Source organism: Salvelinus fontinalis, chromosome 21 (assembly GCF_029448725.1).
Source record: "Salvelinus fontinalis isolate EN_2023a chromosome 21, ASM2944872v1, whole genome shotgun sequence".
NCBI classification, from domain to species: Eukaryota; Metazoa; Chordata; class Actinopteri; order Salmoniformes; family Salmonidae; genus Salvelinus; species Salvelinus fontinalis.
Genome location: NC_074685.1, coordinates 22,272,419 through 22,295,578, shown reverse-complemented (window position 1 = coordinate 22,295,578; position 23,160 = coordinate 22,272,419). Strand labels below are relative to the sequence as shown.

Genomic DNA, 23,160 nt, shown 5'->3' with positions numbered 1-23,160 from the left:
TGTGCACTTGTTCACTGCCCTTCATTGATTTGAAAGGAAATGACTGGAATAAAAAAAATATGGTGGAAACTCCCTCTAGCCCATGCCTCCACCAATCTAATTATTTTAGATTTGATGGAAGTAGTGAACAAGTAGTGAACAAGGAAATATCATTTGGAGTCGGGACGTACTCTGTGGGCAGGTTGTGTAAAAGGACTAGACAATGGCCTAAGCCTAGATGAGGAAGCGAGGCCAAACAAGTACTCTCAGGGAGGCTGCAAAATCAGGCTGAGGCTCATCATAGATCACACACACGGAGAGGGCCTGTCCGGGAAGTTATTCCAAGATGCCTTAAATCCTACTTACAACAGTACTATGGACTGTAACAAGAGGAGATGCAGTAGAGCCAGACTACTCGTTATTACCGTCCCATGATGAACCTACAATCTGTAGTTTTCCATTACAATTAGGGATATGACAAACGGACAATTTTGCTTAACATTTAAACCAGGGGTTGGAAGCGAAATTGTTTTCTATTAGTTTCATTCTTAACAGAAACAATTTATTTTGTTCCTTGAAATTTGGCGATCGGGGAGAGAGCGAGAGGGTGGAGGAGCCTTTGCTTGAAGTGCTGGGCATCTTATGACATGCATTATCTGAATTAGACCCACAGAATTATACCTACGAAGGAGCGGCTTCTATGGAGGAACTTTGAATGTCTTTGAACTTCCAAGCAGAGCAAGCTAGCTAACAAGCTTGTGTGTGCAGAGCGTAACCAGAATTAAAATAAACACGTCTTACATTTTTGTAGTTAATAAACCCAATTTGAAATGTGATAACTATAGTTTCCTTAATTAGCATTGAAAAAGTTAGTCCATTGTTCTCTAATTAAAAACCTCTATCCCTAATTTCTGAATCACGCTTGTAACGTCAGTAGACTACAGTAGCCTATGCTTCGGAGAAGGTGGAAGCCTACACACGCACTGGCAAATATTTTCAGCTAGCAGGCAGACACTGCAATAAGTTTGAGTGACAGAGTGAAGGCATTGCATTTGTTGTGTTTTTTGGTGGCCAAAAAAAAAAAATGTAAAGTTAAAAGAATGTTATTAACCGGTTTCCATGCTTTTAAAATAACTGTTCTGTTACAGAACAGTATAGATCACTTACGTTCCCGGTTCTGATCCTCAATTTTGGTTCCAACCCCTGGTTTAAAAACAGACATTATTTTTTGTTTGTCTGTAAAGGAATACCGCTTCTGAAGCTGGACAAACGTCCATCACAAGGCAACCAGAATTGTCAATCAAATAATCTCAAACTGTCTGTGCATAGACTTTCTGCCTGCACGCAGACAACCCTCTCCTAAAACCCTCTCCTAAAAAATGACTTTAAAGTTAGTTAAATACAGTGACTTACCAGCCTCCCGGGTGGCGCAGTGGTCTAGAGCACTGCATCGCAGTGCTAACTGCGCCACCAGAGTCTCTGGGTTCGCCCCCAGGCTCTGTCGCAGCCGGCCGCGACCGGGAGGTCCGTGGGGCGACGCACAATTGGGCTAGCGTCGTCCGGGTAAGGGAGGGTTTGGCCGGTAGGGATTTCCTTGTCTCATCGCGCTCCAGCGACTCCTGTGGCGGGCTGGGCGCAGTGCGTGCTAACCAAGGGGGCCAGGTGCACGGTGTTTCCTCCGACACATTGGTGCGGATGGCTTCCGGGTTGGAGGCGCGCTGTGTTAAAGAAGCAGTGCGGCTTGGTTGGGTTGTGCTTCGGAGGACGCATGACTTTCGACCTTCGTCTCTCCCGAGCCCGTACAGGAGTTGTAGCGATGAGACAAGATAGTAATTACTAGCGATTGGATACCACGAAAATTGGGGAGAAAAGGGGATAAAAATTATTAAAAAAAATAAAAAATAAATAAATAAATAAATACAGTGACTTACCAAGACATTCACTAGAAACAAAAAATCTTCTGCTAGGAATCGACTCCTAAAGATTCCGTTTTTTGGAACAGAGGAGACTTATTAGCCGCCGTACTTCCGAGAACGGAGAGCCGTCCACTCTAGGAGCTCAGATACAATAATTGAATATCCAACGTTTGGACAGACAAGCCTTCTTCATCAGGGTATAATGACAAACACTGCGGGTCACTAGTTTATATAGTGTCAAAGGACACACACAGGTGTCTGTAATCATGGCCGGGTGCGGCCTGACATTGGTTAATTCTCAGATATAAACAGAACATGAATGGATAGCATATGATCATAGATACAATGTGGCTACATAGGCCTACAAACATTTACAATGAATAGCAAAATCACAATGACCACAAGAGTGGCTTCAGATCAAAGTCTACGTTGAGACCGTACTTCCGAGAACAAACACTTGCATCTTTCATAGCGAGCTAGCGAGGGACAGAGAGCGAGCGGGGAGAGGCACAGTATAGGCAGGTCAACCACCAGGCAATGTTTCGCAACTTCAGTAAAGCAGGGCCTATCACCAAAGAATAGGCTAATATATTCTACACGCAACAGACCGAAGACTAATGATGCGAGTGTGTTTAGCGATGAGAGAGCAGGCGAGCAAGCTGCAATGTGATTTACAATTTTGAGGGGGGAAAAAACCCTTATTTTTCCATCATGAGAACTTCTATAGAGATAGAGAACTTCTCTGGAGATGTAGCCTAATCTCACTCAATGAAAGCTAGAACTGCATAGCACCAAATAGGTGTTTATGTTGGGGTTGTTCATTATCATTATGCACCATGTTCAATGGAGTGTTTCCTAGCCATGGGGGCTCCCACTCTGCCTCATAAACCTCAAGCAACAAACTGCTCTGAGGACTCTCACAGATATTCTGAGTAAAAGGGGTGTGACAATAGTTTACAGAGGAGTCAGTCCACCTCAAAAAGCACAAGGAAACTCACCTTTCCATAGAGGGGTTATAAAAGTTACTACGGCCAAACCGGTCGGGCGCTACAGACATTTTTGTGAGAAGACCGATTTTCAGGATGGCTCATGGTCTGACAAACACTGCTCTAGCTCTGCCACCTTTCACTTCAGACGTAGAAGGGTGACATCGGCGGATTGAGACGCAGCCCATGCAACAAAAAAAAAACATGTCTCTAGCTTAAAACTATCAGATTTTGATGAGGATTATTTTCTAGGGGGTTAAATAGATAACATTTTCTTTGCAACTTTGGGTGAAAAGCTTTTGCTCATGGTGAAAATGCTTTGTGTGGTCGAGCCAGTCCTCCATGAAAGCAATTCAGCTTGTCCTTCAACCCAACTTGACCTTGAATAGTCAAAAATGGCAGCTCTCTGAGAGGGCTATCTCTATGGCGCAATTCTCATATGAAGACTTTTCTTACAAGCCCAAACTTTGATGGAGAAATCAGCTAGTGACTAAAATGTTGTGACAAATCTAATAAAATACAATTGTAAACCATTGTATGGCAGTTGTTTGTTTTTCAATCAAATTCTAAGAAAATGTAGTGTGATTAGTGACATTTACCATTACACCCAACCCCATTGGAAAACACTATACAATGTTTGGGATTTTTACCATTGAAGACCATAACATCGAAACCATTATAACTGATTTAGTTTAATGGGTTTGCATGTTTCCCAATTGCAAAGAATGGTATAACTTTTCTTCTGGTTAGGCTATATTGATCTGACATCCTCTTCAGTAATCTGTGTCTTAATTTTTAATCACAGTGTTTATAGCATCAGACAAGCTCATATAGTTGCTTTTATTCTAACATAGGGTGTGTCTATATATGAAAAAATACGCGTCTCGGTCGACCAATATTTCTTTTGGGGGGGACAGCCCCAACACACACACAGTCATGCACATCTGAAGAATATATTCTGTGGGGCAATCGGATTAAATACATAGGCTAGAGAATATTCAACAACGAAGTTCAAGTTGAAGACAGTCTTGTTTATGAATACATGATCAGACTTGAGAGGGCTGCATTCTGACGACGATCAATCCCATTGCAAAATTCACTTGTAAGTAATGCAGTCTAACACTGGAGTTTGAGAGCTGACATCTGTAATGCAAGTAGAATTCAAATTCAACCACCCTGGATAGTAGCCTATAAAGTACAACCTGTGAATACCAGTGACTAAGTAATCTATTATCATGGTAATCCCAGTGTCCGATTTTGTTTCCCTCTATCCGGGAAATTCCTCTTTAGCCTGTGGTTAAGTACACAGTAGTTATAATGGCATTGCAGTTAAAGCAGGTTTGGAGATTCAAATCGCTATGCAACAGAGCCTGGTGCCAACCAGAAAAAGAGCTGTGATATGGCCTGCTGTTCAACGACCAAGTTTTCCTGCTAAACAATTTAGCACTATGACAAATGCTTCTGTTTTGAGCTAGGGTGAATTGAGAGAAGATGGGAGAAGGTGAAAGACAGAAGTAGAAAGTGAAAAGGAGACCGGGGAGCAGGATGAAGAAAAGGGATGCTCTCATTGTGATATGCAGAGGCAGATTGAGTAAACTACACAGGGAAGAGAGAGCAGCGTCGTCCAGAACAGAAGTGAGTGGATGCGTGCTAATCGGCTGAGTGGGGTAATTCCAGGTCAAGGTGTCATCTAACCCTTTTCCTCTCAGTACGTAGTTGGTCAGAGACCCTTGGGTGCCACACATCCCTGCAGCAAAACACTCCCCTTTGCAGCTCTAGCTTCTTGAAAAACAATAGTGCAGAGAGTTCAGAAGAGAAGTCGTGGGGTAAACAAGGACAAAGGCAATTGATGAGGTAGGGGAAATCATGTACTTAGGGTGTGGGATTTGATACACTGACCGTGACGTGGTCTACCACACCCAACTGCTTTTCTAAGGAACCCATTTAAAAACTGGTGGTAAAAACCCTATTCCCCTGCTGTTAACCACCACCACAACTGCGTCAGTGGTGTTTGAGGTCCTGACTACCTGCTTGCCTTGCTGCTAACCTGACTGACACCCCTCACATGACCCTCTGTTATGTGGTGCCACCAGGCTCATGTGTGAGAGTTTCTCCATAAGGCGGCAACTATACGACTACAAGAGCCGTACACACACACAAACACGTATATTCTGGACACTAACGCTAGGCCTACTCCTTCTTTGGGTAAATGACAGGTGAAAACTCCCCTTTTCCTGAGTGAAGCCCAGGTGGAGTATCCATCCAAGGAGAGGGCGATTGAGAGCAGCATGTGACCAAACTGCAGTCTCAATGCTTATCCATCCACTCGCACCGATTCATAAAACAGAGAGCTGTCACCCCTTTCTTTTTAAATCACATCCATTTCCTGTTGTTGAACAAATATAAAATCGGTGTCACACACACATATGGGCTATTTGCGCTCTTCTCTGACTCTTTGCCATATTGTTATGCTGTCACACAACATCCAAATCCTGTGGTAAATTGCACATGCCTTTGGATTGTGATCAGAACCAAAGGCGGAGATGGAATGGACAAAACACTTGCAGAACGTGGGTTTAATCAACACACATACAGTGCATTTCTTTTCATTTACTCTGTGATGTGCAATTGTAATAAGGGATTTAAAATAAATAAAATTCAAGGCCAAGAAAATACCAAATGCCTCTGCTCATGTGACACAGATGATTATCTTTCATATGATGACACTTCTACATGAATACATTCATATTCCACCCTAATCAATGCCGAATTTGTATCATAACAAATAAATATTTCTGTGATTATGAGCCAATAAGGGCTGGCTGAGACGAGGCCGAGATAAGGATGTGTGTGTGTGTGTGTGGGGGGGGGGGGGGGGGGGGGGTATTATATGTCGGAATATTATTGTTTTGACAATATCATGTTTGCGTTAGTTGGCTGTACCTGCACCAGAACTCCAGTATGTTTCCTTCATAGCTTGTTCACCATCTTTCAAAATAGGAAGCCAATTTGTTTTTCCTCACGGCTCTCCCTTGTCCCTCTGCAGAAGACTTATGGTGAGCAATATGTTTGGAACATCGAATCGCAATAAAAATCACAATATAGAATCGTAATACATATAATATCGGTACCTAAGTATCGTGATAATATTGTATCGTGAGGTCCCTGGCAATTCCCAGCTCTAGTCATCTGTGTGATTACTGGCAGGCTGAGCTACTGAACAAATATATAAATGCAACATGTAAAGTGTTGGTCCCATTTTCATGAGTTGAAATAAAAGATCCCAGAAATGTTCCATACGCGCACAAAAAAAAAAGCGCGCACCAATTTTTTTAGATCCTTGTTAGTGAGCATTTCCCCTTTGCCAAGATAATCCATCCATCTGACAGGTGTGGCATATCAAGTAGCTGATTAAACAGCATGATCATTACACGTGTGCACCTTGCGCTGGGGACAATAAAAGGCCACTAAAATGTGCAGTTGTGTCACACAACACAATGACACAAATGTTTTGAGGGAGTGTGCAATTGGCATGCTGACTGCAGGAATGTCCAACAGAGCTGTTGTCAGAGAATTTAATGTTAACTTCTCTACCATACGCCACCTCCAACATGTAATAATGTCCTTTTGTGGGGGGAAAAAATTATAATTCTGAATGGCTGGGCCTGGCTCCCCAGTGGGTGGGCCTACACCCTCCCAGGCCCACCCATGTGAAATCCATAGAGTAGGGCCTATTGAATTTATTTCCTTCTATGAACTGTAACTCAGTAAAATCTTTGAAATTTTTGCCTTCATATTTTTGTTCAGTAAGTTATATATGATGTACTATGATGAATGACACAATTTTGCAGAACAATAGAGTTGGCTTGTGACTGATCTTTGACAATTCAAGTAGCTACACATTTGATTATAGCTAGCTACATGAGATGAAAAGGTTGACAAACGAATTTGGCTAAGGATTCAGCACCATCCATCAGCTGGCCATGGGTGGCTACCTAGCTGTCAGGCTAACTGGTGTTGTTAACACAAACCGTGGCAATGTCAGTTGGTGTCTGTTGAGATAGGTGGCTAGCTAACATCTTTATTTATTGTAGATGACTGGACGCTAAGAGAAATGTATATCTAGCTAATTCAGGCAACGGAGCTTGGAGAGAGGTGGATAACTAATTGGAGTAGCTACATTTCTAGCTATGACCATAACATTGGGCCTAGTCTCGTACGTCGTTAGCTATCGTCACTGACCTGCTAGCTAGCAAGCTAACTAGCCAGCTAGAAACAAACTAGCTAATCATAATGCGTGTCATCATTTATTGGCTCTACAAATAGGTAGCTAGATAGCTATGTCGGTCAAAAAGACAGTAACGTTACCATGATAACTCTAACATAAACTAACTACATTATGTGAAATGTTGCGCCAACAATTGTGATAGGTACTTAACATTAGCCAACTTACTCTTCCGGTCAGCTAGCTACTGATACTAGATAGTTACATAAATTCAACAGCCTGTTCCCGAAATACAGATAGACCGAAAACCACAATGGCTAGCCAAAACTACGGGAACTGAAGAATGGTAAAAACAGATATATACAAAGCAAAATACATCTCGTTAGATAGCCGCTCTGTAAGTCGCTCTGGATAAGAGCGTCTGCTAAATTACTTAAATGTAATGTAAATGTAAATAGCCAGTAGTCACACTTCTAGTAAACGTTGCCAATTTATGAAACTCGTTGACTAGAAACGTCAACTACTGGCTAGCTAGGCTTGACAGCTAGCTGCCATGTTAGCAAATTAGCGTAGTACGTTAGCTAGTTGTTAGTTTACTATGTAAGACAACATGTTTACAGTTTTATAAATGTGTTATATGTGGATACGAGCACGTCTATATCGTGTTTTTGTTCTCACCGGGAATTGTCGGTTTTATGTCTTGAGCTGCTCAGAAGGGATCTGTAGGTTATCCTGCCTGAAGTATCTGCCTCGGCTGTCTATCCAAGATGGCTGCTTGCACTGCACAGGGTTTCCTCTGTTGTATATGGGCTTCTTGGACAAAGGCACTGCGGTATAATAAGAACTGGATACTGCGTCCAAGATGTCCGCCCGTTGTTTTCAAGGTAATCTACTCACGTTCTCATACGCCAATTCATGGACCGTCTATATCCGGGTTGCATCCGGTTTATACTTATTAAGCAATAACGCCTCGATCACATTACCAGTGTAGGTGCTCAAAATATTACATAGCATCATCTGAATATGTGTGCTACAAAGTTCAACATTCACCTTCTGCTACCATTTATGTGGATCCGTCTATGGGTAAAGTTTGACGCATACCTTCAATAAATCCAATATATGCACCACACAGGACGCACTGCAACTGCGTCTGCAACCAATGCTGCAAGGCAAACACAGCATTCCATTGGAAATGAATGTACGCTTGGTGTACCAAACTGCAAACACTGTCGGTGGGATCGAGGCGTAAGCTCCGAGGGGTGTGGTATAGGGCCAATATATGATGGCTAAGGGCTATTTCTTATGCGTAGCTCAATGCAGAGTGCCCGGATACAGCCAATGGTGGTATATTGGCCATATCAAATCAAATTTATAGAACCCTTTTTACATCAGCAGATGTCACAAAGTGCTTATACAGAAACCCAGCCTAAAGCCCCAAGCAATGCAGATGTAGAAGCGCAGTGGCTAGGAACAACTCTGTAGAAAGGCAGGAACCTAGGAAGAAACCTAGAGAGGAATCAGGCTCTGAGGGGTGGTCAGTCCTCTTCTGGTTTTGCCAGGTGGAGGTTATTAGAGTACATGGCCATTAATGCCAGATTGTTCTTCAAAATGTTGAAATGTTCATAGATGACCAGTAGGGTCAAATAATAATCACAGTGGTTTTAGAGGGTGCAACAGGTCAGTACCTCATGAGTAAATGTCAGTTGGCTTTTCATAGCCACGCGTTCAGAGGTCGAGACAGCAGGTGCGGTAGAGAAAGGGAGAGAGAGAGAAAAAGGGAGAGTAGAAAACAGCACTGTGGAATAAGATAGCATGTCCGGTGAACAGGTCAGAGTTCCGTAGCTGCAGGCAGAACAGTTGAAACTGGAGCAGCAACACAAGCAGGTGGACTGGGGATAGCCAGGAGTCATCAGACCAGGTTGTCCTGTGGCATGGTTCTATGGCTCAGGTCCTCCGGGATGGGAAGGAGAGAGAGAATTAGAGGGAGCATACTTAAATTCACACAGGACACCAGATAAAACAGGATAATTACACCAGATTTAACAGAGACCCCCACGGCCCCACCACAAACCCCTGAGGTGCCTTATTGCTATTATAAACTGGTTACCAATGTAATTAAAGCAGTAAAATACATGTTTTGTCATACCCGTGGTAAACAGTCTATGCCACAGCTGTAAACCAATCAGCATTCAGGGCTTAAACCACCCAGTTTATGCACACTAGTACTCATGCCGAGTTCATATGCCAGTCAGAACTAGGAAACTCAGAAATTTCCGGCTTGTTGATTCATTAAATGCGGCACGTGTATTGCTACAACCAGTTAGCAAGTTGGAAATTCCAGTGTTCCTAGTTCCTACTTGCACATGAACATGGCATCAGTGCGCACAAAGAGCAGCGACCAAGTTATCATGTCATCAAAAAACATAGCAGACTAATGCCACGTTCATGTGCTAGTCGGAACTCGGAAATGTCCAACTTGCTAACTGGTTGTTGTTATACACGTGCAGCGTTCAACGAATCAGCAAGTCTGACATTCCTGAGTTTCCTAGTTCCGATAAGCATTTGAACACGGCAATAGATGCGATAAAGGAGTCAATGGAATACAGACGTTCCGTTGAGCAGATTGGCGCACATTCAACAAATTTGATCTAACAAAGTGGATATTTGCGAAATTCGTCAGGATTTATGTATTGTAACAGGTCCACAATGTGGTTAATTAAGTCCGGCTGTGAGTGATGGAAAAAAATTAGGCCTCACTAGCAATTATTTGAATAATTAAATGGATGGTTTGTGCACAAAGGGGATGACTAAAGTGTCTTAGGAATTTTCAAACCTGACTTCTCTATGTGGCAGTGTATGGAAATTGTCTTTCTGGGTCGGGCGTCAGTTAAACTGCGCTACCAAAGCTAAACTGTAAGAGCAGTCGAAATCGTAGTAAGTCATAATTATGAGATAGAAAGCCATATTTATGAGATAGTAAGTTGTTATTATGAGATATGTTAGCCATAATTATGAGATAGTAAGTCATAATAATGAAATACTAAGTCATAATTATGAGACAGTAAGTCATTATTATGAGATACATTTAGGCAATCTGTATCATATGAATCACACATTGTGTGAGAGAGAGAGAGATAAAGTGATTGTTTGTGGTGATATATTTCCATATTAATGGATTGGAGAGTTTTTTTATGCAAGTGGGTACCTGTTTAATGGCATCTGGTTGACATCAGATTTCTTTAATTCATTAATTAAATCCATTATTAAAGGGGCAATTTTGGATTTGTACATACATTTTTTTACCTTAAAAGTATGAATATGTAGCCATTGATTCTTGAAGAATGTAACTTTGAAATGCCTTATGAGCAAAGGTCTTACCCCATCAGAACTAAAATGTATGCTTGTTTTACTCCATTGTTCGTAAACAATGTAATTTTTTAACAAACACTGTATAGCTTCAAAACATGGTTAAAACTTGTATATCATGCATGCTTTTAGTTTGGTTTTGGGGTGGGACTCTGTTAGAGTATGGGGCGTTGGGGTGGGTTTGATTTGGTAGGGGATCCGTGTGTTTTGCCCTCTACCTGTTCTGTCTGTGTTATCTGTATAATTATAAATAAGGCCCAAAAAGAGAGTCCTTGCATCTATATAAATGAGTGATTACATTTCTTCTGCCCCTTTCCTCAACTGTAAAGTGGCGGGGAGAACACTTTGGTCACACTTTATTTGGATAGTCCATATTTACCATCTGTAGAGCATACTATCACAATCATGACTTACTATCTCACAATAATGACTTAGTATCTTATTATTATGACTTACTATTGCATAATTATGACCAAATAGCTCATAATGACTTGCTATCTCATGATCATGACTTACATATGTCATAATAATAACTTATAATCTCATAATAATTACTTACTATCTCATAATTCTAATTTAGTATCTCATAACTTGTAGTCAGATTTTTTGTGGGGAGTGGCGGGAATGGCCTTCCATATTTATAGACCCACACTTTAAAAAAAAAAAGAAGACATATATTGGAATGGGATCTCGGCCCACTGCAACTCACTCCATAGGATAACTAGGTTAATATTTTGTAGGCCCCCTAGATCAAATTTCTTTGCTGATTCACATCCAGACATATTAACAATACGGTGATATAGCTTGTGAACTTGTCATCCACATCCCCAACAAATTAACATGGTCCAAGCACACCAAGACAGTTGTGAAGAGGGCACGACAAAACCTATTCCCCCTCAGGAGACTAAAAGGATTTGGCATTGGTCCTCAGATCCCCAAAATGTTTATCAGCTGCACCATCGAGAGCATCCTGACGGGTTGCATCACTGCCTGGTATGGCAACTGCTCGGCCTTCGATCGCAAGGCACTACAGAGTGTAGTGTGCACGGCCCAGTACATCACCGGGGTCAAACTTCCTGCCATCCAGGACCTCCATACCAGGCGGTGTCAAAGGAAGGCCCTAAAATTGTCAAAGACTCCAGCCACCCTAGTCATAGACTGTTCTCTCTGCTACCGCAAGCGGCAAGCGGTACCGGAATGCCAAGTCTAGGTCCATGAGGCTTCTAAACAGCTTCTACCCCCAAGCCATAAGACTCCTGAACATCTAATCAAATGGCTACCCAGACTATTTGCATTGACCCCCCTTCTACACTGCTGCTACTCTCTGTTATTATCTATGCGTAATCACTTTAATGACTCTACCTACAAGTACATATTTCTTCAATTACCTCAACACCGGTGCCCCCGCACATTGACTCTGTACCAGTACCCCCTGTATATAGCCTCACTATTGTTATTTTACTACTGCTCTTTAATTATTTGTTACTTTTACTTACTTTTTAATGTATTTTCTTAAAACTGCATTGTTGGTTAAGGGCTTTTAAGTAAGCATTTCACTGTAAGGTCTACACCTGTTGTATTCGGCACATGTGACAAATAACATGTGATTTGATTTGGTTACTAATGAACAATATATGCAAGTGTATGTTGTAGGATAGAGAACATGGTCTTATTACTTTAATACAGTATTTCACATTTCACTTTCACTGTACATTACTTCTTACCATCTTACAATCTGAAATAAAAGCCACATGCAACTTGCATCTTAGCTTGAATCAAAGAAAACAATGAAAAAGCAAAAAAAGCTTTTCCTTTTCTTTGCTGGCCATACTGATGGTTTTAAATAAACATTACTTTCTGGGACACTTCCTGAACTGATTTAATAACTGTATAAAATCATCATTATAATGAATTATGAGAACCTTGGCTTAGTTATTTGCCGTTGTTTCTGACATTGGGATAAAAAAAACAGCGAAAATTAATCTTCACAAAACCTGCTCTGATGTACAGTATTGTACAACCCTCCTCTCAGTCTCAGACCCTTAACACATGGAGCTGAGAAGAGACACTGAGAACTAGCCGTGTATAGTGTCATTCATAGATGGTTTATCCAGAGTTCCATCTGTCCAAGTACAAGCTGTGTGACCTCATATCACAACCACAACCACAGCAGCAGCAGGCTTGCCAGTGCGTAGATGTAATGCAATGTGCTCGCTTGACAGCAGGGGGTGCTGTTACACAGGTCTAAGGTGCAGCAGTGGATGCGCACTCCAGGCAGCTCTTGTTGCTGGCAGTGTCTTGATGTGGCACATCCACTGGTCAGGACAATTCCCAGGGCTGCTGGAAGACAGAGACAAGTCAGTGTCAAAGAAGAGTGACAAGTAGATGGTGAGATCAGCAGGAAAGAGGCAGAAGACACAATGAATGGCATGTTGCATTCATGTGTGTTTTGAAGTCCTTGAGAGCCAAAGGAGTGCAGAGAGGGATGCTGTCATAGAACAGAATTACATAATCGGATCTCTCTCTTTTCCTTGTAATAAACTGTTGAATGTAATGGTACTTTAGTACACATCATATGTGTACAATAGATTGAAAAATCTGCACGTCTGTAAGTCAGAGCAAAAAAGTTCAAACCTGGCCCTTGACGGAAAGATGTTGCTGTACAACTACTAAGGACATCCAGCTAAGCCATCAAACACTCCATAACACTTGGCACATAGACAACCCTTGAGAAAAAAAACGCCCTCCTCAATGCTTTCTTTAAATCTAAGCGGAAAACTTATGTCTCTCACGAGCTATAAATCCCACATTAGTCATAAGAAAGGGACAGCTGGACGGTGGATACAGTCCAGGTGGGGAACAGCCCTGTCAGACAGATCTCCCCAGCTGGGGACAAAGCGAGGGGAGTGGGACTCTAAGCCAGTCCTGAAACAGCAGCTGCCTCTCCGGCCAGCCGCCCGTACGGAGCTGAACCCATGGGATTAATATGAAGAATAGGTATAGATTATCCCCAGGACGCTGTTTAAAGGCATCCTGCTTCACATTTCAGCACAGCCCTGTCATTCTTGTGTGTTTTACAAGCTGTCGTCAGTCTTCTCTGACCCCATTATTTCCCTGAGCCAATGGAAAACAGTGCCACATCAGCCCTTCACATGAGTGGCTCCTTCAGCTGTCAACAGCAGAACAGCTGGATCTTACATGCATGGATGTCAGCAGAACTCCTTAAGTGGTAATCATCAAGTCTTTAATATTACGTATGGCAGTCTTCTTTATTTTGATTTTACGTAAGCTAAAGGAATGACTGACTGTTATTTACAAATTTGGTGGAATAAAGCCCTTGTTATTTATGTAGTAAGATGCCATGGAATCTTCACATCAAGATAAGATCTTGCCCTTTTGACATACAATTGTATGGCTAAAGAGTGCAGAGGAGAGGTTAGGGGATTTCCTCCTGTTTATTCTCTATATACTGGACAATGTGGGTCAATAAACACTCTTACATCGACATATTCATTAACAGACAAGGAAGACAGTGAATGAGAAAATCTATAGCATCCAGCTAAGATGAAGATGAAGACAGCCATTGGTTGAGACAGTCATCAGTTCAGGAACATTAGAAACAGACTCACTGCTCTCTGTCTTGATGCAGAAGCGATGTTTGAAGCCCTTGTGTGAGTGGGTGCAGGTGATGACCTCTGGGTTGGAGCATCCAATGTCCACATACCTCTGGCCCTGGATGATGTTACAGCCATAGCACTGCAGTCCATTGACTAGGGAGGAGAGAGGGGAGATACAGTATATCACCTTGTTAGTGTGGACCGGTAGACATGCCAACTTGTTAATGTGCACCCTGGAGTATGTGATGTTACCATAGCACTGCAGTCCATGGACTAGCGAGGAGGGAGGGGACATGTCATCTTATTAGTGTGCAGCACTAGATATGTAAACTTATTAGTGTGCACCCTATGGGGTGTTACAGCCATAGCACTGCAGCAACATGGACTACAGGGGAGCTCTGAGCAACATGACTGACATCTTTAAAAAAGCTATCATGTATAATTTTATGCATTATGCTTTGTCAAGTTTTCCAATATTCCCTACTTACAAAACAATTAATTTGCTTTGACTATAAAAGCATCTACATCTAGCGTTTGACTTTCTCTGACGCCATAGCTTACTGCTGGCGCAAATGAGGCTATGGAGTGCCATCAACTCTGTCTTGTGGTAACTTGGATTTAGCATATAATTTAGACCTTTACCCTGTAGAACAACCTCACGCTTTGTTATGTCATCAGTTCTGAAGGAAGAAAGAGCTCCTCAAAAGTTCATGTCTAAATTTCTCTGATCTCTTGCTGGGATGGTCTGTCAGCCATAGTGGAGTCTGTCTCTTTCTCATGTTGACAGTGACACATCACAAGATTGTACAACAATGACTCACCCTTACTGTCGTTGTCTGATGAAAACCTAGCAAATACATTTTTGCCAATTTTCATATAATTTTACATCTATTGAAAGCAGTAACTCCCCTTAATATGCTCTGAACAATTCATGACTTTAGGTAATTCTTTTCAATTTCCTAAAGTTTCTGTTTTTGATATGCAACGCTGTATCTCGAGCCTGTCTGTTCTGTAAGGTTGTGATCTCATGGTAAAGCCCTGTCTCCATCTGGTCCCAGAGTAGTAAAAATAGACACCTATGACCATAGAATTACATATAATGTCTATGCTCATGACCATCAGAAACTACATTCAGTTCACATCTGAACTGTTTTGATATGGTGTTTCTGATTATGCAACCTGTTCTCAGAGCATTTTGTATTATTCTGTACGTAAATTCATGACACTCTATGTTAAGTTTTGTATGGTATGTATTATTTTGTGGATGTCCAACACTCATTTCATATGATATGTTACGAATTACAATTCGTATTATATGTTACTAATTTGCAAAACGTATGATATGTTACGAATTCTAGCGAGTTGGCTAGGTGGCTAACCTTAGCTTGCTGGCTAATGTTATCTAGGTTAAGGTTTAGGGTTAGGGGTTAGGGTTAAGTTTAGGAGTTAGGTTAAAGGGTTAAAGTTACGGTTAAGGGCAGGGTAAGCTGAAAGGTTTAAGGTTAGGATTAGGCTCAGGGGAAGGGTTAGCTAACATGCTAAGTAGTTGCAAAGTAGCTAAAAAGTGGTAAATAGTTGAAAAGTTGCGAAAATGCTAAAGTTGTCCGGTGATGAGTTTCAAACTCGCAAACTTCGGTTGCTAGACATTCGCATTTTATGACCACCCGACCAACCACCCTACTTTTGTTTTTGCCTTAAGTTATCATCTGTTTTATGTAACCATACCAAACACAACATATCATACTAATTTGAGTACCCGGGATCTACATTTACTATGTTACATCTAGTCTATGAGACCAGGCTGGATTTTGAGTCAGCTATGAAAGTAAGCAAAACTACATTAATGATTATCAGGTTATGCAATTGAGGTCCATGACAGAAACAGTTCAATTAAACAGAGAATCACAAACAGATTACAAACTTAAAAAAGATCCATCCATGGATCATGCTTACCAATCATTATAGCCTATTGAGTTCATGAGTTCATCACCCAGTCTCTACTCCTAAATGGTCTGACTTACTTTCAAGTACATATCGTGCAGCTTAGTGGTGTATATCCATTAGGCCTAAGGGGATTGGTAATGAGACTGGACTGGACCCTTGTACACCTGTAGCTGACCTACAAAATCTTATGCACAAGTTGGGAGATCAGCTTTGCCTGACAGCAATTCCCTCTCATTATCAACATCCCCTCATCTAGTGCTGCTCAGAGCTGGGTCAGTAAGGTAATGCTGACCTGCCTCTCTGTTAAATAGCCAACCAAAAGCTCTCATGCAGCTTTCAGAGGCAAACTAATCCCCGCCAAATGCTCTTACAAAAATCACTTTCGAAATCTACTGAAATCAATGTAATGCCTCGGAGGGAAAGAAAACACATGCCAGCCTTCAGGGAACATGTAATATTACACTAGTGCAGAGCAGTGGCGGTTCTAGCTTGTATCCACCCCACCCTTCCTTGATGCAAAGTCATCAATTACATATCTTCCCAGCATGGTTAATACTGATGACAGCAAGGCCACTAAGGCGTTCCTGTGACGTGGTGGACCTCAGGTAGGATTTGATGAGCTTCAGCTTTGAAAAGCTCCTCTCTGCTTCAGCTACGGTCACTGGAAGAGTAAGACACATTCTGAGAGCAGTCCACAAATTTGGATACATTTATGAGACCTCCCTTTCGTGTATAAATATCAGCAGCTCAAGCAGTGTCATGGTCTTCGATGGCAAGTCAGGCAAGTTATTCAGTTCCTGTGCCAGCTCTCTGCCATCCAACTCTGAGTGTTCTTTATAGTGCACTGTCATACTGAGGGCCTCACATTGTTCTGTCAGCTCCTCATTTGAGAGACTTTGGTTGACAGCACTCCAAACTTCTCTCCCACACTCATACACTTCTCTCCCACACTTTCCTGAAGGGCTGAAGTTGCAGCATCAACAACGACATTGAAACATGTCACCTCCAGCTTCTTCAGGGCATCACTCAAAGGCTCATCAAATGATTCTTATGAAAAGAGCCACTTTGTGGACTACAGCCTTTTTTGTTGTCGAACGGCCTATACATTCATACTCTCGCAAATATCCTTGACTGACATTTGTGCAGTCATAAAGCCTGTTGCCCTGTAGTTGCTGAGACCTCTCTCTGTCTTTCTGAGAAGACTGACTACAACATCCACATGCATACTGGGAGAATGCATCAGCTTGCTCACATGTTGGATCTGGCTCAAGATGTCATCCCACACCACTGTACAGATGCTGAAGAGGTATGATCCCACCTCCTCTGACAAGGACTGGGCCTCAATCTTTATCACAGGGTCTTTGGTTTGATCCCTCACCTCAATCAGTGCCTCTCTCACCGCTGCTGCCTGATACCTCAGTGGCTCGACACTCTTAACTTTACTCTCCCACCTTGTCTCAGTCCACATCTTCAAAGTGACGTCCACATGTTTTTTCAGGATGGCCCATCGCTGTGTGGAGGCTGAGAACAAGGTGTACAGTTTGTGTAAGATGCCAAAGTAACCTGTGGCATCGACAGAACTTTTAGCAGCATCAGCCACAACCAGGTTCAATGTGTGAGCCCCAAATGGCACAAATAGAGTTCTTGGATTCATTTCCAGGAGTCTGGCTTGGACACCTTTGTTTTTGCCTCTCATGTTGGCCCCATTATCATAAGATTGTCCTCTGCAGTCCTCAAAAGGAATTGTTAGCGCCTATAATCTTTTGAGAGTCAGGGATGCCAAATGTTGGCCCGTGGACTCCTCTGCCTCCGAAAACCCCATACAATTTTCCTTTATGTGGTGCTCCTCCTTCAGTGACACAATTCTAATCACAACTGACAACTGTTCAGTGTGGCTGACATCTGAGGTGCAATCTAGAATGATAGAGAAACATTTAGCCAGCTTGATGTCACTCACCATTATTGAAATGACCTTGCTGCTCAACTTCATTCTGTATTTGGTGGCCAAGGTAGCTGGTGGTGTGACTCAAGGTCTCTTTTTGGACACTGTTAAGGTGCTCTTTCATGACTGGATCAAATTGTGCCATCAGTTCAACCTCTTTGAGGAAATGTCCATTTGATGGAGAGTACAGTGTTTCTGTGTGTCCCCTTAGTGCCAGATTTCTATTTGCCAGAGACTGCACAATATCAGTCAGACATGTCAACACCTCTGTCCATCTTGTCCTCTCAGCCTCCATAAGTGCCATTTCATGCTTATCAATTGTTTCCCCTTTTTTAATTCTCATTGCCAGTTCTTTACATGTTTTCATGCAGTATTGGTGTTCTGGACTGCTGTCGTGTGAAGTCAGCAAAGAACGTGCATGTTTCCAGTCTGTCAGTCCTGAGTTTGCGAAATTAATTTTCTTCTCAGAAAAGAGTTTGCAGCAGAAGCAGAAGTGGCTGTTGTTTCTTTCAGAATACACCAACCAACTTCTAGGGATGTTTTCACAACTCACCAAGGTCTTCCTGATATACTGGGGGTGGCAACTTCTTCCATCACTCTCATTCCTTGGGAAAACAAAGTTAGGTGGTACCTCACTTGGTCCTCTGCAAACTAGTTGTGTACGAATTCTGTCAGTCAGAACTGAAGGCCAGTCAGCAGGGTCTGTAGGGTCCTCGGCAGCAGGATTTGGTGGGGATGCTGCTACAGGCATTTCTAATGGAGAGCACATTGGCATTAGTTTACACACTTTATTCACAGCATTTATAGTGGTGGAACATCCCACATACATACCCAGTAATAATAAAATCATTGTTACCTACAATTTGGAAACTTAAAACTCTGCAAAAGGGAAATTATATATTTTGTTATGTTATGCAGGGATGCACACATAAACACATGTGCGTGTACCCACACACACTTGCCCGTGTGCACAAACACACCTGAAGAATCCTGCTCGGGAGATGTGGAAGCAAATGGGTCTTCATCCTGAGGCTCTGAGATAATTTCTGAAGAGACCTATGTGGCTGAGGAGGTAGATGGATCCTCATCATGGCCAGTGCCAGAGGGTGCTCCAAAATATTTCAGAAGTGCCCCTGAATTTGCATTGAAATACAGTATATGAGTCTGACACCCTAAATACATTTGTTGCACAATTAAATATACATGGCATTATGCGCAATTGATCAAACTTTCAGAATAGGAACCAAATGACCCATACAACCTCCTTGGTCAATTCTAGGCATAAGACACTCCAAAAGACTCAATATATCACAAAAGATACAAAATATCAGCATAATATAGAGGTCTTTTAAGTTAGCCTACAGCATTGGACATTCCCCCTATTGAGCTCAGGACGTAGCCAATACAATCACACAAAAGCTTTATGATGTCACCTCAATGAAAGTTAACCAAATCAATAATGTGCTAGTTAGGTTGTAATCGTTTTGCTGCAGGCTACACACATTATCATGATGAAATTGTGTGAAATTATATCCAATGTTATGGAAGTTAGTTGAAAAGAAAATGGAATATCGTCGCCCTGTGTAATAGCATAGCTAGCAACATAGGCTAACAAACGTAAGTGTTATACTAGCCTATTTCATTACATGCATAATATTATACTCATAAAGAGAGGACATAGCTGCATACCTTTATCTTTTGTGCGTTTCTCCTCTTCTTCTTTCCTCTTTTTCCTAAACTGGGCACCTGATGGCTTAGACCCTTTCTTATCCATTTGTGTTGATTTGGCACTCGAGCATCAATACATTACCCATCCCCCAACACTGTCAACCAAGAGTCAAGACTAAACCAATTCACCTTGGTGGTGTGCAGACTGGTTTTATATTATTCTTAACCTTTTCGCACAAACCAGAAAGAAATACAACAATATGTCTGTGAAACTATATATTCACAGTATTATGAATGAATTGTGGTTTATTTGGTAGCATTTCGTAGTGTGACAGATTTTACTAATTGCATTATTACAAAGTTAGACGTGCGCTATTTGATAGATTCCCCGCTCCCCCTACCTCGGGCTTCCAGTGGGGAGACCTGAGGTCAACCTAGACCCGCCCCCCTCCCCATCTCTTACTTCTGAGTGAGAGACCTTCATAGACAGTAGCCTCCCTAGCTCACAAACTAGAATCAGGGCGCCCACTCCGACAAGATTAATTGACCCACAGTCCCACACGGTGACATGATATCATTGATGTATCGTGCAAATAAGCGATAAAAAAAACGATCGCGCAAATGTCACTATTCCAATATTTTTTGTGCGGCCGCCCCGTGCTGCCCCTGGCAAGATGCCACCCTGGGCGGCTGCCCATGTCGCCCATACCTAAATCCGCCACTGGTGCAGAGAAATAGCTCATATAAATGCCACTGTACAGTCTATCCACAGGGTATATGTGATGGGGATGAGGATGAATAGCAGTAGAGTACTCAATGGCTGTTAGCTGCCAATTTGATTTGCAGAACTAAGGTTGCGTGGTTGGTTGTTTTATCTTGTACTCATTAGACATTGAAAAGGCTCCCCTCTGTGGCCATCTATTACATTCATTTTGGCATTAGACAGAATATACAGCACCAGCGTTAACTCCAGATTCGTTGCTATGAATGGAATATCCATTGGTGATTTTGATCATATTTTAGAGGATCCAGATCCAGTTCAAAACGCTGATGGAGTAAGAACACTTTTGTCATGCTTGATGGTACATCACTGATGCACACATACATTTTTACTGTCAAATATGTCCAACATATCGTTTTATCTACACAGTATACAAAACCATGCTGTCAATTGACTTGATATCATCACATCAAATGAGCTTCCTTTGCATTTTTTTTGTACTTTGATACACTTATACTCTTTCTGTTCAGATCCATTCTCTTTGTGTGTAAACACACCACTTAATGTGTATTGTTTAAACAATTACTGCAGGGGTATCAGATATGGCATGTCCTTTATATATGCTGATGTGAATAAACGTGAATATGATAGATTAGTTGATGTGTGTCACAATGTTCCTGAAATATTGCAGATTGCGTGTGAATGTAGACAAATCTGGCTTAATAATCTCAGCATGTTGACCACATCATCGAGCTGAGTGGGCAGTGTATCTATTGATATAAATACTAAACCAGGAATCTGACCAAGAGCTTCCTGGACCCTCAGTTTCATCCATAAACAGATCAAATGAGCTTTGATACACAAGTCATTATGACAGTGAGAGGAATACGAAAATAAAACATCAATGGCTGGAACATCAGGGAACCTATTTTACATTTTTTCGCCCCTAGCAAGAAAAAGACATTCAGCAGGTTAAAGTCAAAACAAGTCATGTCAATCCTTATTATCTCCCTAAGGAAATGTAGTTTGACCCCCTTTGTTATAGTTCCATTGGAAGGTTTATGGATATTCCCCCTCATGACAATTGTTTGCATCATAAAAGCAATGTTATTGCACACAATATGGTGTCCATTCATAATCCCCCCCCCCCCCCAATTTCGTGGTATCCAATTAGTAGTTACAGTCTTGCCCCATCGCTGCAACTCCCCTTCGGACTCGGGAGAGGCGAAGGTTGAGAGCCGTGCGTCCTCTGAAACACGACCCAACCAAGCCGCACTACTTCTTGACACAATTCCCACTTAACCCAGAAGCCAGCTGCACCGATGGGTCGGAGGAAACACCGTACACCTGGCGACCGTGGCAGCGTGTACTGCGCATGGCCCGCCACAGGAGTCGCTAGTGCGTGATGGGACAAGGACATCCCTGCCGGCCAAACCCTCCCCTAACCCGGACAACGCTGGGCCAGTTGTGCGCCGCACCATGAGTCTCCCAGTCGTGGCCGGCTGCGACAGAGCCTGGACTTGAAACCAGGATCTCTAGTGGCACAGCTAGCACTGTCCATTCATTATTTTACACATACACACACAGGTACACACACACAGACACACACACACACACACACACACACACACACACACACACACACACACACACACACACACACACACACACACACACACACACACACACACACACACACCTGAACTCAGTATGCCCATACTCACCCTGTGTGAGGAAAAAATAAGATATCATAGTAAATCCAAGCCCATACACCAGCCAAGCATGTAAAGTCATGGATGCAGCACAGGTGACAGTCTATAGTCAGAGGTAGGAGAAAGAAAGAGAGACTTCCACTGTTCTCATCCAATATTCTACTGGGAAAGGAAGAGTAGAGATCCACTCCACAGCCTGCACAGCGTACACTCCACCTCAGCCTGAGACAAACGCACTCTCACACACACACCCTCACTCACTGAGAGAGAGGAGCCAGTGTGAGCCCTGTCAGCCAGGCAGGCAGAGGGGGGAGGAAAATAGATGAGTGAAGGAACTAAATAAATGAGTCTCCTTCAGCTGTCTGTGCACGTCTAGGGTACAAGAAGCAACAGCCAGATGCTTGTTGTTGTTGTAGGTAGTGTGGCTCAGTGGGGGGACACTGTATCTACACCTCTAATTCCTCTCCTGACTCACCTCCTCTTGTGGAGCATGATTCATTCCAAATTGATAATCCATGACTTCTAATATTAAGATATAACATTGTGTTAATGCCGGCCTGCAAGGGTCAGACTAATGGTGTGACTATTTATCAACATACTCCTCTCTGGTCAGGTTATCGCTCCTCTGTGTATCACTCTGAGTTTGCTCTGTGGAGAAATTCTATCTAATCAAGAATTAAAGAGTAAATCCTTTCTTAGAGACCGTAATGCTGGGGATAAGGCAGGCTTTGCAGTAAGCCTATGTTCCCTCCCTACCCAAAGCTACATACGGTCAGTCTTGATAGATGACTGCCAGCAATGCTGTCACTCATATTGAGACATACACTAAGATGTAGATTTTCACATCCACGGTTAATTTACAAAAACATAGCCTATTTGGAGAAAACCCTTCCTCTCTCCTGTGTAGTAGAATCTTGGTGTGTGTGCTCCCTTAGAGGGATACACAATGTCGGTGTGTGTGTGTGAGTTGATCTGTAGTGTTTTAAGTGCCTATATGTGTGTCAGTGTGCAGGTATGTTGCTGTGGTTGTGTCAGTGTTGGTGTCTCTGAATATATCTTCTCTGTTAGGCTTATGGCAGAATCA

General features: G+C 42.3%; 2 protein-coding genes across 6 annotated transcripts in view; both read right to left on the bottom strand.

Annotated features, from left to right (window-relative positions):
- Window positions 1–8,241, bottom strand: part of LOC129818451 (ras-related protein Rab-14) — a 28,366-nt gene extending 20,125 nt beyond the window's left edge. Inside the window, exon 1 of the mRNA XM_055874326.1 lies at window positions 7,785–8,241. The gene's annotated coding sequence lies outside the window, so the exon portion shown is untranslated. The remainder of the gene's footprint in view (window positions 1–7,784) is intronic.
- A 3,876-nt stretch (window positions 8,242–12,117) lies between these two features.
- LOC129818449 (uncharacterized) lies at window positions 12,118–22,339 on the bottom strand. Of its 5 annotated transcripts, none has more exons than XR_008753945.1 (5): window positions 19,665–20,405; window positions 18,956–19,108; window positions 18,607–18,728; window positions 14,102–14,242; window positions 12,118–12,812 (listed from the first exon to the last, which is right to left on the bottom strand). XR_008753945.1 is itself a non-coding variant. In XM_055874320.1 (5 exons), the coding sequence occupies exons 3-5, from the start codon at window positions 18,724–18,726 to the stop codon at window positions 12,625–12,627; spliced, it is 1,062 nt and encodes a 353-aa protein (XP_055730295.1). In that variant the 5' UTR covers window positions 18,727–18,728; window positions 18,956–19,108; window positions 19,665–20,437; the 3' UTR covers window positions 12,118–12,624. The 5 variants fall into 5 exon arrangements, 3 of the variants coding, with proteins under 3 accessions (XP_055730295.1, XP_055730294.1, XP_055730296.1); XR_008753944.1 differs by having other exon boundaries at window positions 18,529–18,728; window positions 19,665–20,389; XM_055874320.1 differs by having other exon boundaries at window positions 12,118–12,809; window positions 17,991–18,728; window positions 19,665–20,437.
- Between the last annotated feature and the right edge of the window lie 821 nt (window positions 22,340–23,160).

Excerpts from the sequence above, each read along its gene's own strand:
- LOC129818449 (XM_055874319.1), bottom strand. The coding sequence starts at position 18,726 with ATGCCTGTAGCAGCATCCCCACCAAATCCTGCTGCCGAGGACCCTACA. Across the intron at positions 14,243-17,990 it reads GCAAGGTCATTTCAATAATG|TCAATGGACTGCAGTGCTAT; the intron begins GTGAGTGACATC and ends TCTCCTCCCTAG. Across the intron at positions 12,813-14,101 it reads CTGCATCAAGACAGAGAGCA|CAGCCCTGGGAATTGTCCTG; the intron begins GTGAGTCTGTTT and ends TCTGTCTTCCAG.